Below are 15,146 nucleotides of genomic sequence, written 5' to 3' on the forward strand. Positions count from 1 at the left end.
TTTAAACAATTCTCGTCTTTTCTTGGTTCTAGTTGACTCATTTGGTCAGAGAATGTTTGCATTTTCTTGACATAAAGCGTCCCTAACGCTGGTATGAATCTGTGTTCTGTGACAGAACGCTCACTTGTATACCCCAAAGGGACAAAAATATGAAATGGTGAAAGTCGAGATCTCTGTGGGAGCAACTTGAAGGAACAACCAACACACCCTGAAAATTATTTTTCTTGTGAAATTGCTTGTTGTACCTTTAGTGTTTCCTCTGACTTCATTGCTAAAATTGAGCCTCCTTTCTGTGGTGACAACTTTCACGCTGAAGATTGTTGCAGTTAGTACAGCTTGGTAACGCTTCGTATGGTGCATTCACAATTTATACAGTTGGATTTTTGAGTTCCCTACTGACCGGACACTGCTCATGGCCAGTCAAGCTGAAAGTTGACCTGTTCTGGAAGCAGCCGATTTCTCAGCTCATGTTAAACTATTTATTATTTTTTGTACTGCTGCTTTCTGTATAATTTTACCTGCACTGACAAAAAAAAATGTAATTGAGTTGACAGCCAAGGCCCCAGCAGTAACACACAGTGAATGTGTCTAAGAAGACACAGGCAAGTGTTGTGGGGGAGCCTAAAGGCTGCTAGGTGAGGAGGCAGTCAAGCTGTGTGACACAGTAGAGTTAGTTTCAACCGAATCTGCCGAAGCTCACAGTTTGAATTGTTAGTTTACTCTGAGCTCTTTCAGATTCCACTCTTTGCCAATGTTTTACAGTAGGAGGATTTACACACTTGATTTTAGCGCCAACGCTAAATCTCAATGAAACATCGATTCATCATTTGGTTTAGACAAATAGAAACTATCTGGTCTAAAAGTGGTCTAAAGTTGGAATTAAAAATCATAAGGTCCACAAAAAGGACCATGCAAAAATAAAGTCAGTGCCAATTGATTCAGCAAGCTTTTTTTTTTTTTTTTGTTTGTTTTTTTGCTTGTGATATTGCAAGTATTAAGATGTCAAAATGTGTGAAAATGTAATTTGCACTTTTGCTTGAGATCCAAAACTTGGGAGAAAAGTGTTAAATATGGTAAGATATTATTTGTAATGTAGGATGGAAACATACTTTTTATCTAAAAGGTTATTAGATAGTGAAAGTGAAGGACACCCTGTGCACCGTTTTCTTGGTGTCACCAGAGACAAATTATTAGTACTTTTTTTTTTAAGTAAATTGGCCATTTGTTCAACATGAATCAAATTTCCAAACTGAACTTCTCACTTATTCAGCAGCAGCTCCTCTGTGACAGAGTTTGTAGGCAATAGATACTGTGTGAGAAACGATACATTTCTAACTCATTTACAAAACAGTAAAACATTGATCAAAACACAAACACATTTCTTGGACTAATATATTATTTGTCAAAATTATGTCAGGTAGTTCTAAATCTATCAAATTTAGTCTACACATCGTGAACTGTTTACACGGTGTTTGGGTGCATTTTCATTTAAAATCTTCATCCGTTCTATAAGCACACCCTCCTTTTTTGAAGCAAAGAAATGTGTAAGGGTTTCCTGGTGTGGTTGTAGACCAAAGGAGTCCAAAGGTCCATTTAGTAAATTGGAATAGTATCAAAAAGTTTATTTATTTCAGTAACTCGATACACACTTAGTCAAAGACATTACATAGACTAATTACACACAGACTAATGTTTTCAGGGCTTGTTAATTATGATGAAACATAACTTCTCAACATTTACTCAACACAAAACTGTGGGCTTTAGGAAATGTATGTTTGATGTCTTCTTAAAAGTTACTACTTTTAGTTTTAATCAGACAACAGCATGGGAATTCATATCCTAATTTATTGAACATGACTGTATATTTCTAAAGTTTGAGGAGGAGCATATACATACAATTTTTGTAAAACTCTTTGCTGCAATGGCAGCTTCAGAGATTGAATTCATGATTTGTAGACTATTTCACTTTAACTCTGGCAGTATGTTTTTTTTTTCTTCTTTTTTTAAAAAAAAGGAAACCCTTGTATAATGTTACACTTCACAGTTATGCAAATTGTGTAATGTTGGACTATCATGAAACATTAAATATTAAATTTGGTGAAAAAGTTTAAGTTGAGTCAATACCTTTCCTAGACATTTATATTTGGGGGGATTATTTCCAGTATTCAGGTTTTTTTTTATTATTATTACATTTAACATGCAGATTTGCACTTGCTAATGTCTAAACTATATTTTTAGTTTTGCATCTGTTGTTCTGGTGACATAAGTGATGCCACAAGGAGTTCATGGAAAACCAGCAGGCAAGATGTTGTGCTCCCACCCCGACAGTATATTTGTTTAAATGTGGTAAAATCAATATGCTCTCTTGGTTCCCAGCAATTAGTGGTTTCTTTGTATGTACCATCACCAGTAGTTTTTTTTTTTTTGCCAGCCACCATTCGTCTTACAGCTGACCGCAGACCAGGCCGTGATCTCACTTCACGCTCCGACCTCAGGCACCTCGTTATCGTTTGAGCCGAGCCGCTGCAGTGTTGGGCTAAACCGACACTCTGGGCCAGCGCCAGAAGGCGTCTGACAGACGGATGCATCGTTGAACTGAATGAACTGCAGGGCAATGTTTAAGGTTTTCATGCTGCCGTACCAAATGTCGTCAGGCCTCAGATCCACATGTGCATTTCAGACCCTTGAGGGACAGTTATTTAGAAGCAGAGTTGAAGTTTTATTTACGCGCCGTAAATAAGACGGAGCTACTAATATAAAGCAGCATTTTTCTAAAATCTACTTGGACTGGAATCTGTTATCTGGAGTGCAGCATTTTCTCAACTTCCCTTCAGAGTGGTATGGGAAATCTAAAACACTAAAGCATAGCTGTATGCATGTTCTATCTTTTGGAATATGGATCATGGAGGGTTTGCAGCCAAAATGGAAGAACTGGACTGTCTTTGAATGGTTTAGTCAGAGGGAGAGGAGGTGGACATCTGCAGGCTTGTTATTTCATCACACTTTGCTTTTATTGACGGGACTTTTCAGGAGGGTATTCACCTTACATGCTCCCTTACATCGATTTTAGGACAGGAAAGAAGATGAAGATCACTGCGTATTGTGTATCGGTGAACTGCAAATGCAGTGTAATAATGGCGGTAAGCAAGCAAGTGTTGCCTGACACATAGTGCCTCTCTACAGAAAACTTAAAGCCGGCCCTGCAGCCACCACTCAATACACTGTTGATTATCGGGATAAAATATTTTTCAGTGGATGTCTTGGCTAGTTTGAAGCCCCTTTCCTTCCCCCTCCCCCAATATGTATTAAATAAAAAAATAAAAAAACCCTGAAATATATTGGATAATAAAATACAACACAGCCAGATAAATGTGTGTAATGATGGGATGGTGGCTGAAAGATGAGCAATAAACTTGGAGCTCTGTCCAGGTGGTAATATATATTATTATAACTACAGGCTGTTTAATTTTATGCTGTGTTCTCTTTCCCACAGCACAACACAGCCCGCAAGTCATTTGTACTAAGTTTTCCCATGCACTGCTGTGTTGTACTTTACAATTAAGCAAGTACTTGGATTCTAATTGCAGGTTAGACTTGTTTCTGTTGATATTCCTGTTAGTGAAATGCAAAGGTACATTTCCCTCTTACGAATTCCTTCAGTTTTTTTTTGGGTTTTTTTTTCTTTTTTTTTTTTTTTGTTTTTTTTTTTTAAATCTTGAACTTGTTTCTTAAGGGAATAACCTGTCCGAATCAGCCTGGCTCTATGTGGGAATATAATTTTCCTCTAAACCTAATAACTGTTTGTGCCATCCTTGGCGGTGTTGACTGCCATCAGGTATTTCAGATAAGTAATGAACACATTGTCATAGAGGACTTTTGACTCGGTCCTTTTAAAAATGTACGACTAGTAGCAGCTGAGGAAACATAATATTTCTATTTCCATCTAAGTCCCTGCAACATACCCAATTAGACACTAATTTGTAAAAAATAAATAAATAAATAAACCAACGGATCTGGGCACCCAACTCAAAAATCTCCTTGAGATGTTGCAGAGCCGAACTTAAAATTTGTAGTTCTGCCGTATAGCTGCGTTCATCCTGAACCGTTACTGCAAATGAGCAAAACTAGTGGTGTTTTTTTTTTTTCTCTTCCCTGGAGCAACACTGCAGCAAAAAAAAAAAACAAAAAAAAACTGATGTCTGCTGTTAAGTTGTAAACATTTTATAAGAGTTATTCCCAGGAATAATAAAAAAAAAAAAAAATCAGGTTTGCTGAACTTCAACTGCAACCTTAGTTTTGTTCTCTTTTAAAACATTGTAAAAAAAAAAAAAAGTGTTTAAACAAGCACACACCAGATGGTTTATTTAATATTAATTGGAACTGATGAAATGCGTCTTACTAAATGTCTTGTCTTGGACAAAACAAAACGGAGCTGTTATAAGCAGTTTTCCTCCCCGTTGAAAAGGCGGGAGTCTTTGGCTGGCAAAGAGTGTCCCAGTTTACTTACATTCACAGGAAGGTGGTGAGGCTTTGTTCTGCTTCAGCTAGTCTGCACTGAACCTCTGTTTATAAAGCCTGGAGGGCTGAGCTGCCTCCATTTATCACTTCGTTTTAAATCTACCGCTGCTTGGTTATAATGATTAAAGCTCTGTACTTTGTTATGCTTTGTGCTCTAATGAAAGGCCTAGATTCGTCTGATTAGAAAACCCCTCTGAGACGGACAAGCAAGGTAATCTGAAGCGTTTTACACGAATATAAAGCAAATGACATAAAGAAAATGTCATTAAAAACAAGACGTAGATTTAAAAAAAAAAAATAATAGAGATACAATTCTGCCTCAGATTTAAATGTAAAATATGTCTAAATGCACATGTGGAAGCAAATAAAGAGCTGAGACATCTTAAAATCATGTTTGACCTTTACAGGAAAGCTGCAGTAAACAGTAATGTTTTCAGTCTGTTTTTTTGAAGGGCATTTCAGTCCTAACTTAAACAACATTTTTCCAAATCAAGGAGTAAAAATCTAGATGCTGCCTGCTGTTAAGTTCCTCTCCCTGGCAAGATAGATTAAATAGGTTTCCGAATACCTGAGAGATCCAGATAGTTCTCATCTGTCAAGAAATACCAACATATATTTAGGCCATTCAGTCCCTTAAAAACCAATCGCAATGTTTGCAAATCAATCTTTGTGGCCATGACAGTGATTTCTCTTCTGGTGTTAATCAGGATTCTGGGAGTATCATTTTGGATGGACTACAGCTGCCTGATTGTTTTAATGGACACCAGCACAGTAATTTACTTGCTGAAATTAAAATCATGAATCTGTTGTTCTGTGTGCACTGATTTGATGGTAAACCTGTTCTCTTTGGCAGTTGTTTTAAGATGTAAGAGAATAATTTGATAAGATTCATGACAACACCTAGGTTTCTTTACAGTGGGTTTTGCCTTACGGAGTCTTGTTCAATGCTTATTTACAACTTAGCATTGTTAAGCCATAAAAACAATGATTTCTGTCCTTTCTGCACCAAGTTTGTCCCTGTGATATTATAGACACTAATTTTGCAATTGTAATGGACTGACTGCGGTCAGATGTGGTGACAGAAATATAAAGTTGTGTATCTTCGGCATACGTATGGTAAGAGACGTCGTGATTGGAGCCTTGATGAACTCCGTACGTCATTTTTGTTTGCTCAGATTTGGAATTGCCAAATGATGCAAAGTATTAGATGCATATCTGCCTCATTTTATATACTTTCACAATGCTGTAGCATAAACCAGTATATTCTAGATTTTTTTTTCTTTTTTTTCTGAGCTAAAGTTGACCTACACATGGTTATGCACACGCCTGCATTAATGAGTTTGCAGCTTTTCCTCCTCCTGGTGTCAGTGCAGCAGCATCACTGTGGGGCGTCTTAAGGCTCCTGGAAGCCCTCATTAGCTCCTAGGTTGCTTTCCCATACACGCCAGGGGATTTGTGTGGGGGAATTTAATAACAGTGAGTGTCATTCATCATGGCCTTGTGAGTGATTTACATGGACTTTTTTTTTTTTTTACACCTCTGTAGGTTCATACATTTACAAAAATATAATAAATTATAGATAATTTAGCCCTTTCCCGGTGTTCGAGTGAAAGTGAAACCACTCAAAAATATGCAAATTTTAAACTGTTTTTATACCTCAATGGATCTTTAGGGATCATTAATTCTTTTTTTTCCTTCATTTCTTGAGTCAACATTGTGCTTGGGAATACATCCATTCCCGCGCTACTCCTTTGAACACGTCTGCCTCTTTTCTTCTTTCTGCACGGCAGCTGACTGCGTTTGCCCCTGTGCTTCGAAGGGCCTCCAGTGGCCTATTGTCACGAAGCAAGAAGAAACAAAGTGAATTGAGTTCTCATTTCCCCAATAAAACAAACCAGCTACATGCAGAGCAGGTCATCTTTGGCTTGCAGCCAAAGTCTCCATTAGAGCCTCATGGAAACCCTTTGGCTCTGCTTAAGTGTGTGGTCAGGGATGTTGCAGTTATATTGCTGGATGAGCTACAGGCAGACTTTACCTATGACTGTCTTGATTTCCACTAAAACCAAAAATAGCAAAAAGGAGTTGCTCACATAACAGCATCGACCACATGTGTTTTTGTCGCACAGTGGCTTCCCCGTGTTTGCTGTGTTCCTTACATGGTTTGTGGCAAACTGCAAACAGGACTTCATATGGCTTTATTTCATGGATGTTGTTTTTCTTTATGCTCCTTTAATCAACGCCAGATTTGTGAAGTGCATAACTTAAAGTGTCGACAGATTCTTCGACCTGTGTTGCTGATGTCTGCATCTCCTGCAGAGTTGAGCGTGAAACTCACAACTTCTTTCCTGCTCCTTACCAGTTAAAGTCAGAGGAACAGCAACCTTTTGAAACCAGAGAGACATGTTTTTTTTGCTCTCCCTCCTACTGAGTGAGTTTGCCTAGAGTGCCAAAACCTGCATGACTCTAAAAATAAAATAAAAAACAAAATAAAGCATTTGTGCCCTTTGGATTTAATGCATTGGTTTGCGACAAAGCATTGTCTAATATAAGCAAGTATTCTCTGTCTGTGTGCAAGGTTTGATTCTCAACAAATGGGATCTTTTCCTTCTCTGTCTGCCCATTTCCTATCATATTTCTGTAAAACAAAAAGGCCATTACATCTGCATAAAAATTGCAGAAGGTTGAAGATTTCAAAAGTCCAGAACGGACTAAACGCCAGTACATTTTAAGAACGTGTTTAAGACAGATAAGAGAGTTGGTTTAGATTGTAGCTGCACTGGTTTTTAGACAACACAACAACAAATCAAAACCTTGTTTTGCCTCTTAGTTCTATTTAAAGTGTCTGTTCACTTTGTGGCTGTATATTCTACACCTTGACACTTTGTAACCTCCACTCTAATGTGTCTTTTGAGTGATAAGCCCATCTTGAACCAACTACGAGAGATCTTAACGGAACCAAAAACCAAGCTCTGCTAGTTGTCGGTTTCTGCAGCACGCTACAAGGTTAATGCATAATTTGGCAGTTAAGGTTTAAATACCTGGAAAGCTGCCATAAGTGAATGCGTAACATTATTCATCAGCAGCTCAGGAGCAGATATGCAGAGATGCTAAGATAAATTAGCTCACTTCTGGGGATCATGCCTCATTAGTCAAACAAATGATTTTGTAGACTCCTTATTGTGCCGTATTCTCATTTTGTCGCCTGCTGGCTAAAAGTATATTTCCAACTTTAAAAGCTTTTTGAAGAAGCATTTTATGTTTATCTGAATTAAGTACAATTTCGCTGTAAGAAAATCCTGAACTGTCTTTTGAAAGGCAGCTTCAGATTGAATGCCTCAATGCTCTTTGAATCGCTTTACAGCAGAATCAATGCAGATGAATGAGATCTGCTTCATTTAATCTTGTAAACGGTTTCTGTTTCTCAGTTTCTGTTCCAGTCTCGCCTTTAAAAACTCTATGGCCCCACCCTCCCTTTTTATATATGTGATTGCACAACTGTGTTACAGAGGCTGCGTCTTATCCTTTACCACAAGGACTAATGGAGTAGATTGATGATTTTATTACAAAGGCTTTCATGTGGCGTAATAGACCTATATTTAGCACAGTGTCTGAATGCTGAGATCCGATGCAGATGCAGACTGCTGAGTTTGCACGAGTAGCAATCAACCTCAGATGGACTCATTGCGGCAGACTGCACAGCATCTGTATGCAGCCACTGGTACAGTGCTGCCTCCAGTGGACGAAGAGGGAAACAGCACAATGTGTTCTGTGCTCCATGAATGAGTGAAGCAATGGCACTTGGATCGACTCCCAGGACAAGAGATGCTTAGTCTGTGTTTCTGCTTTGCCGTGCCCAAGTTACTCTGATTGATAGTCAGACGCTGGTCCTCCATAAAAAGCAGCTGGCCTACTTTTTTCCAGTGAGGAGGCCTGTTATCCTGATGAGCTAATGATGCAGAGAAACACTGACTGAAGATAGTAAACAATATATATATATATATATATATATATATATATATATATATATATATATATAATATACATATATGCTTGGAATTTGATTTTTAAACAAATTTTCAGTATTCTGTCATATTTTGTGTCTCACTGCTCCACATAAAGGATTGTATTAATTGTAATTAAAAATACATTCGCTCTCTCTCACTCAGGGCGTTTTTCCTTGATCAGTCCAACATACCACCCAGCACTGCACCCAAAGCTGCCCTCATAGATAAGGTAAGACATAACTTAATTTTGCATTATTGATATAATTTGTATATACAAACATACACTCAATCCCCGAGGTTTGCATGTACTCATTGCTCTATGATAATTTGACAATTTTTCCTTAAAACCTGCCTGGTATGTCAGAGGTTTGTGTTATTTTTTGCTTACGTCTCATCCTCTGTGCTCCTGTTTCCGCCCAGTTAATGCGACCCCTGAACGCTCTGGAGGAGCTCTACCGTCTGATGGGGAGCTTTATAAGCTGCCGCCGCACCGCCGCCTGCCAGTTCACAGCCTGCGGGGCTTCTGGAGTAGGACTGCTCACCGTGGCGTCGGAGCTCTGCTCGCGTCTGGGAGCCACCCACGTCGTTATGTGCAACAGCGGCGTTCATCGGTGAGTGCACTTTCCATCTCTATCAGAGTGGCGCTGTCGCTGACCCCTCCTTCTGTTGCCCCACAACCAATTAAAATGCAGAAAGTTGTGTCAGATTCCGGGCTGGTATGAATGTACAAAGTACATTGGCACAGCCTTCATTTTTCCCATTTTATATTACAGTTTCAGACCTGTTTATGTCTCCACTTGGAGCCTTTCTCTGCACAAGTTAACATCAGGTATTCTTGTTAATTGGGCTCTTTGTTCCTAAAATCAAATTAAGGACTTGTGCAGGCAGAGCGCTTTACACAGGAAGGAGACGGGTCAATTACTTCCCTTCCTGTTGAATTGTACATAAGGTTCACCTGCAGCCGAGGGCCCCATTCATCAATGCGTAAGGACAGAAATATCCTGATCGTTTGTCACTGCTGATCCCTAGTTGCTGCTTTCATCTTCATCTCATACTCCTTCCCACCACACCGCCCACCAATCTCTCTGATGCCCTCTTCCCTCACCCTGTGACAGTTTCCATATCTTTTTGTCTTTCTCACACACCTGTGCATCCATGCATTTTGTGTGTATGAGTGATGGCATGATTAAGTGCTGCAAAGGGACGCGCCCGCTCGCCTTAGCTCTACTGGAAAGTTTCAATGAGTCCCGCTACTTTATTAACCCACAAGCTGCATATATCACTGTGTGTTTTCTGTGTAAATTACACATGCTTCCCACAACTCACCCCGGCAGGCAGTCAAAGTGCACCGTAACATAACAGGTGACAAGTCCCGTAACACTTAGGGTTATTTGTGTAGCGGCTTCTTGCGTACAAACAGCTTCGCTGCCTGAGGCTGCAGAGTGAAGAGTGTTGGAGTGAGAATTAAAGCTGGGCCTTTTTATAGAACCAGATTACTACTAATTCACAAATGAATCCCACTGCGTTGAGTTTAAATTACATGCAATCAGCGAGCAAACATTTTCAGCAACTAGAAAACCAAGGCAGTTGATTAGTAGTGTGGAAATAGGTTCACCAATGTGACAGTCATCTAAGGCACCGTTGATTGGATTAGTCGGGCTGATGGATGAGTTTTAATAACAGCAGAAGTGGGATGGGTTGGGGGTGGGGGGTCAACAGTCCCCAATTTGCAACATGTCTCTCCCATTCAGTTCTCAAATTAAAACAATTTGAGAACTTTTTCTGATTTTTTTTATTTATTTTTTTTCTTTCAGACACTTTTTCCAACAGTTCTATCAGTTTGGTTGTGTCTCTAGTTGCGTGAAGCAAGTAGTGGTAGTTTTGCAAAGATTGTTTGGATGGCCAACATTTGTGAACCACAATCTTGAAGTCTCGTCACAGACACTTTGTAGCGTAATCTGAGACAAAAATACACTTTGATCTAAAACAGTCGTGTCCAAAGAATGTTGCCTCGAGTTGGCGGAAATGGAGCAGGAACACATCTAAGGAATGAAGTTGGACACCTCTGATCTACTGTATTACAGAAGAAAGGCGTTTTTAGGTGCTGTGATGCTGAAACCATCATGTTTCACCATGGCAGTGCTTTTCCAGCTCTTATTGTGTTTTCCAATCCAACACTCAGTCAAAAAATTTATATATCTCATCCTTACCTTGCAAGAGCACCTTTATGGACAGGTTTGACACGGGTTTGTGACAGATTGCAAACAGGACTTTTTATAAGTTTCTTTTCACAAAGGCTTCCTTCTTCTATTCTCTAAACGGCAGAATTTTGCAGTGAACTTAGGTGGACTTTCATCCTCCTGATGATTGACTGAACAGTGTGTGCTGCCTAATGCTTGGGATTCAGTTTTATACCCTAGCCCTGCCTTTAGCTTTTCTACAACTTTATCCTTAACCTGTGTGCTGTGTTCCTTGATGCTGTTTGTTCATTTCTTGTCTGAACAGATTCACTGGTTTTATACCGCATTTAGAGGTTATTTGATTTTATTTTGATACATCAGACAAAAGGGCACTGAGCAGAATTGTTTGTTTCAGACATTTACAATCATGCACCACTTTTTGTTTTTCTTTCATATAAAATTCCAATAAAACACACTAAAGTTAGATTTACACCTGCGCTTGTGCTTTTTTTCCTGTGTTCTTTGCATTTTCTCTATTTTTTCCTTCTTTTTGTCCGTCTCATATATTTCTTTGTATTTAACCGAATGGGGAGTATGTACTCCACTCTGGGTGTAAATGGGATGTGTTGAAACGACATAAAACAGATGGTTATAAATCATCTCCCACTATCTCACCAGCCCTAATGAACCTGGAAATTGTGTAGCTTCACACTCAAACACACACACACACGCGCGCGCACACACAGATTTTAAGCATTTCCTTCATCCTGCTCCAGCTGACAAGATATTTAAAGATCCTCTCTGGGTGCCTCCCCCTCCTCTTTGTCAGTTTGCTGAAGCTCGAAATGGGAGCTTGAAATATTTTAGGGTTTGAACTGCACGAGGACATCTTTCGCACCGCTTTACCGTGATATAACTCGGCACATTCTCTAGATGATTGTTGGGTTCATTACTTTTATCGCAGCATGCCAGGCCTGTCATAAAGTTATGCGAATGAAATCCGAGGGGACCTTTTAAGTCTTGATCTGATTGACTTCACGTAACGACTTCTGCCAGCAATGACTCCCCTGTTTCACATCTGCTTGTTTTTTCGCCCCCGTCTCAGTTAGCACTAAATCCGACCATGAGCGTAAACAAACATCTCAGATTTCTTAATAACTCCATGGTGGTTGTTATTGAATGAAAGGGAACCTTGCAGCGTAGGAGCTTTGGACACTTTAATTTGGAGTGAAAAGACTGGATCGATACGTTAGTGCTTCTTGTTATCAAAGAAAGGTCATCTGAGCGGCCTTGACACTTGTCACTGATTCTCTAAGGATTTATCAATGTGCTGCATTGTGTGGGTGTGCTTGTCTGTGTGTGCTAAGGTGAAGAAGAGAAAACTGTGGCTACACACATTGGGGAAAAAAGTACTTGGTGTAAAATGAAATATTTTCAGATGTAATTAACAATCCCTGTTACCTGTACAAATAGTCTTAATTTTTGGTCATAAATTATTATATGTATAATGGAGAACATAGGGGGTAAGTATTCAAGCTACCCCCTATGTTAAAGGAGAAAAGGAGATGCCAAAAGATATAGTAACCCAAGCAAATAGCCAGCTATGTTTAGAAAGCAATTCTGCTTATTATCAGCTGTTTTACTTATTATTAATTATCTATAAAATAGTTTTTCATTGCAAAGTTGTTTGACTGGAAGCATCAAAAGATAGGTCAAAGTACAGAGCTTTGACTTGTGGTGTTTGGGAATGACCAATATTATATTTTGGTGGATTTTTTTTTTTTTTTTTTTTTGTAAAACATAATTATTTCATTGGTTATGAAGGCATTTCTAAACTCCTGAATGCACAGCTGAGCATCTTTGGAATTAGAATTAGAACATAATTTTACAGTCAGCCAACCAGAACGAGGTTCTCCTGGGATGATTTCCAACAGAGGATTCACAAAGAATAATCACTCCGACTGGAATCACTTAAGAAAGACTTGGAATTAGCAGGCATAATTTTTCCATGAGCACAATAAGTAATTCACTCAACTGCAGTGGCGTGTGTGCTCCACACACGCTGTTGAAGAAAAAGTTTGCTCCAAACGATTTTGGCAAGCCAAAGAAACCCTGGTAGAATGTCAGTAAATTACAGCAAAGTTTAAATTTACCCATAAATCGCTCAATAAATTGCTTGACTTAAATCCAATTGAAAATATTTGAAGCTTTTCAAATTTGGAAGCAGTATATGTGGAAGAATATTTTAAAATTGTTGAGTAATGCATCTTAAAGTTGTTTTGATGTGCTTGTTTTTGTGGAATAACATGGTTTTCACCAACATCTAGTGTGAATTTCATGTCAAAGTCACAATCACAAACAGATGCACTCTGGAAAAAAAAACAAAAAAAACATTGTGTTCCACACTTACTTAATATTTTCTCATCTGTATGACTGAATACAAAATGTGCTCCAGTTAATGAATCACAGAGTCATGTCAACACTCCTTCCACACACATTACATGCTTATGGGAATCGCTGCCAAAGGAGACGCACTGACTTGTCCTTGTCCTTTTCGCTCCAATGAGCATCAATCTTGATGAGCCTCTTCAGGTGCGCACAGTCAACCTCTAGTTTCAGTATCCGACCTCCGTTCATTCTAATAAAACCCCAAACCTCAAATGATCTGAAGCTGCTTGTTTCCTGGCTGTGACTAACCCATGTGAGGAGATGAGCAAACGCCAAGCAGGAGGAGCAAGATGGTAATGACGGCTTGCAAGAAAAAGGACCGAAATGTGCTCATGCAAATGTGATGTGTTTGGATTGAATTTTAACAGAAAATTAACATATTGTGTTCATATCAAGCTCAGACTTAGGCAGGCATTGGATTTTTGGCTTTGTTTGAGTCGATGTCAGTGAAATGTCTTTGTTTGCTGAGGGAGCCTGTTTAGAAAGTGAATCATTATGACTGTTCCCTGTGAACAGAAAACAAACGTATTGCAACATTTCACTGTCCAGCTTTCTTTGTTTTCCATTCATGTTGTATCACTTTTTGGATTAAAAATGTTATACTGGTTGGAAATTATGCATAACTGGACTCGTTGACATTAATTCATAAAGCCTTCCCTTATGTTCTTGTCTGACCAACAGCTGCACTCTGAGTGTCACACTGGAGCAGGCCATCTTGTTGGCTCGAAACCATGGCCTTCCCCCTCGATGCATCATGCAGGCCACGGATGTCATGAGGAAGCAGGTAAGATGGTCATTAACATCCTTCAGAAAGAGTATAAGGTACTGTTCAGCTACTTTGGCAAAGACTGTAATTCTTATGGAAAGTTGAGTGGAAGGAAAGAACTTTGGTAGAAAAAAGATGCATTTGCAAAAGACATAGCTGCAGCCTTTAGAAGCTTGTGAAGTAAAGCCAATTCAAGAGGTTCCACAAATATCACAAAATTCATGTTTCTTCAGTGTGAGGTTTTCCCAGTAAGTGATAATTAGAGGAGCCATGCTAGGAGTATTGAAACCGAATAGAAAATCTAATCTGAGAATAATGAACAAAACCAAAGCAAGAATAGCAGAAAAAGTTGAGGGTCACTATTAAAGTAACTTGGATGTTCACACATTGCATTGATCCAGTCATTCATACAAAAAAGACATCTCTATGAAATGCATCTTCTGAACAATACACATTTTACCATGTTTGTATTTAAAAATGTCAAATTAATGCCTGCCTCTCGAGCTCAAATCATCAAAATGAATAGGTTTAAATGAACAAAAACCACTAAGAAGTTTAATGTAAATAACACATATTTTCATACAAGTCTGAGGAACTTCCAGCTTTATTTAGATTAATTCCATGTTAACTTGCAAAACATTCGTCCAGCCTTTTGATGAATAAATAAGCCAAATTTTATTTAGCCAGAAACCGTTTTGCCTCAAAGAATATACTTTTAAAAGAGCGGTAGGTTGCAGTCCCTGTCCTTTCCTTGTCATTTCCTTTAAAACATGTATCCACTATTACTGCTTTCGTTTTTTTTTTTTTTTTTTTTTTTTTTTTTTTTAAGTAAAGCCAAAGAGTGCCAGTCTAAAATAGTTTTATTTTAAAAAGTCTCAGGCTTCAATCCTGGAGACTTGTTTGCATGTCTGTTTCAGGTCAAAGATGGAAATTCTCTCTCTTTTTAAGCACATAGAGATTTTCACTCCATAAAGCCTTCAGCCGTGACCAAATCCTGGCCTGCAGCACAGAGTCTTTTTTTTTAAGTTTTGTCTGGATGGTTATGTAGTTGCTTGAAATGGAGTCAAGAAGCTGAGATTTTATAGGACTAAAGACATTTAGATTCTGGTCCTGGAAAATGGGATTTCAACTAGGAGTGCACAACACGTCATTGTGTCATTCTGTTTTAAATAAATTGCCGTTTAAAATTTTCAAGACTTTTTAGTTAAAATAGTTAGCCGAGAGATTCTT

General features: G+C 38.7%; 1 protein-coding gene across 1 annotated transcript in view; it reads left to right on the forward strand.

Moving 5' to 3' along the window:
* Nucleotides 1-15,146, forward strand: part of prex2 (phosphatidylinositol-3,4,5-trisphosphate-dependent Rac exchange factor 2) — a 94,077-nt gene that overhangs the window by 74,286 nt on the left and 4,645 nt on the right. Inside the window, exons 37-39 of the mRNA XM_007554569.2 lie at nucleotides 8,685-8,751; nucleotides 8,943-9,133; nucleotides 13,832-13,934. Of these exons, the coding sequence (XP_007554631.1) occupies nucleotides 8,685-8,751; nucleotides 8,943-9,133; nucleotides 13,832-13,934 (361 nt within the window). The remainder of the gene's footprint in view (nucleotides 1-8,684; nucleotides 8,752-8,942; nucleotides 9,134-13,831; nucleotides 13,935-15,146) is intronic.

Source organism: Poecilia formosa, unplaced genomic scaffold (assembly GCF_000485575.1).
Source record: "Poecilia formosa unplaced genomic scaffold, Poecilia_formosa-5.1.2 Scaffold64, whole genome shotgun sequence".
Classification (NCBI taxonomy): domain Eukaryota; kingdom Metazoa; phylum Chordata; class Actinopteri; order Cyprinodontiformes; family Poeciliidae; genus Poecilia; species Poecilia formosa.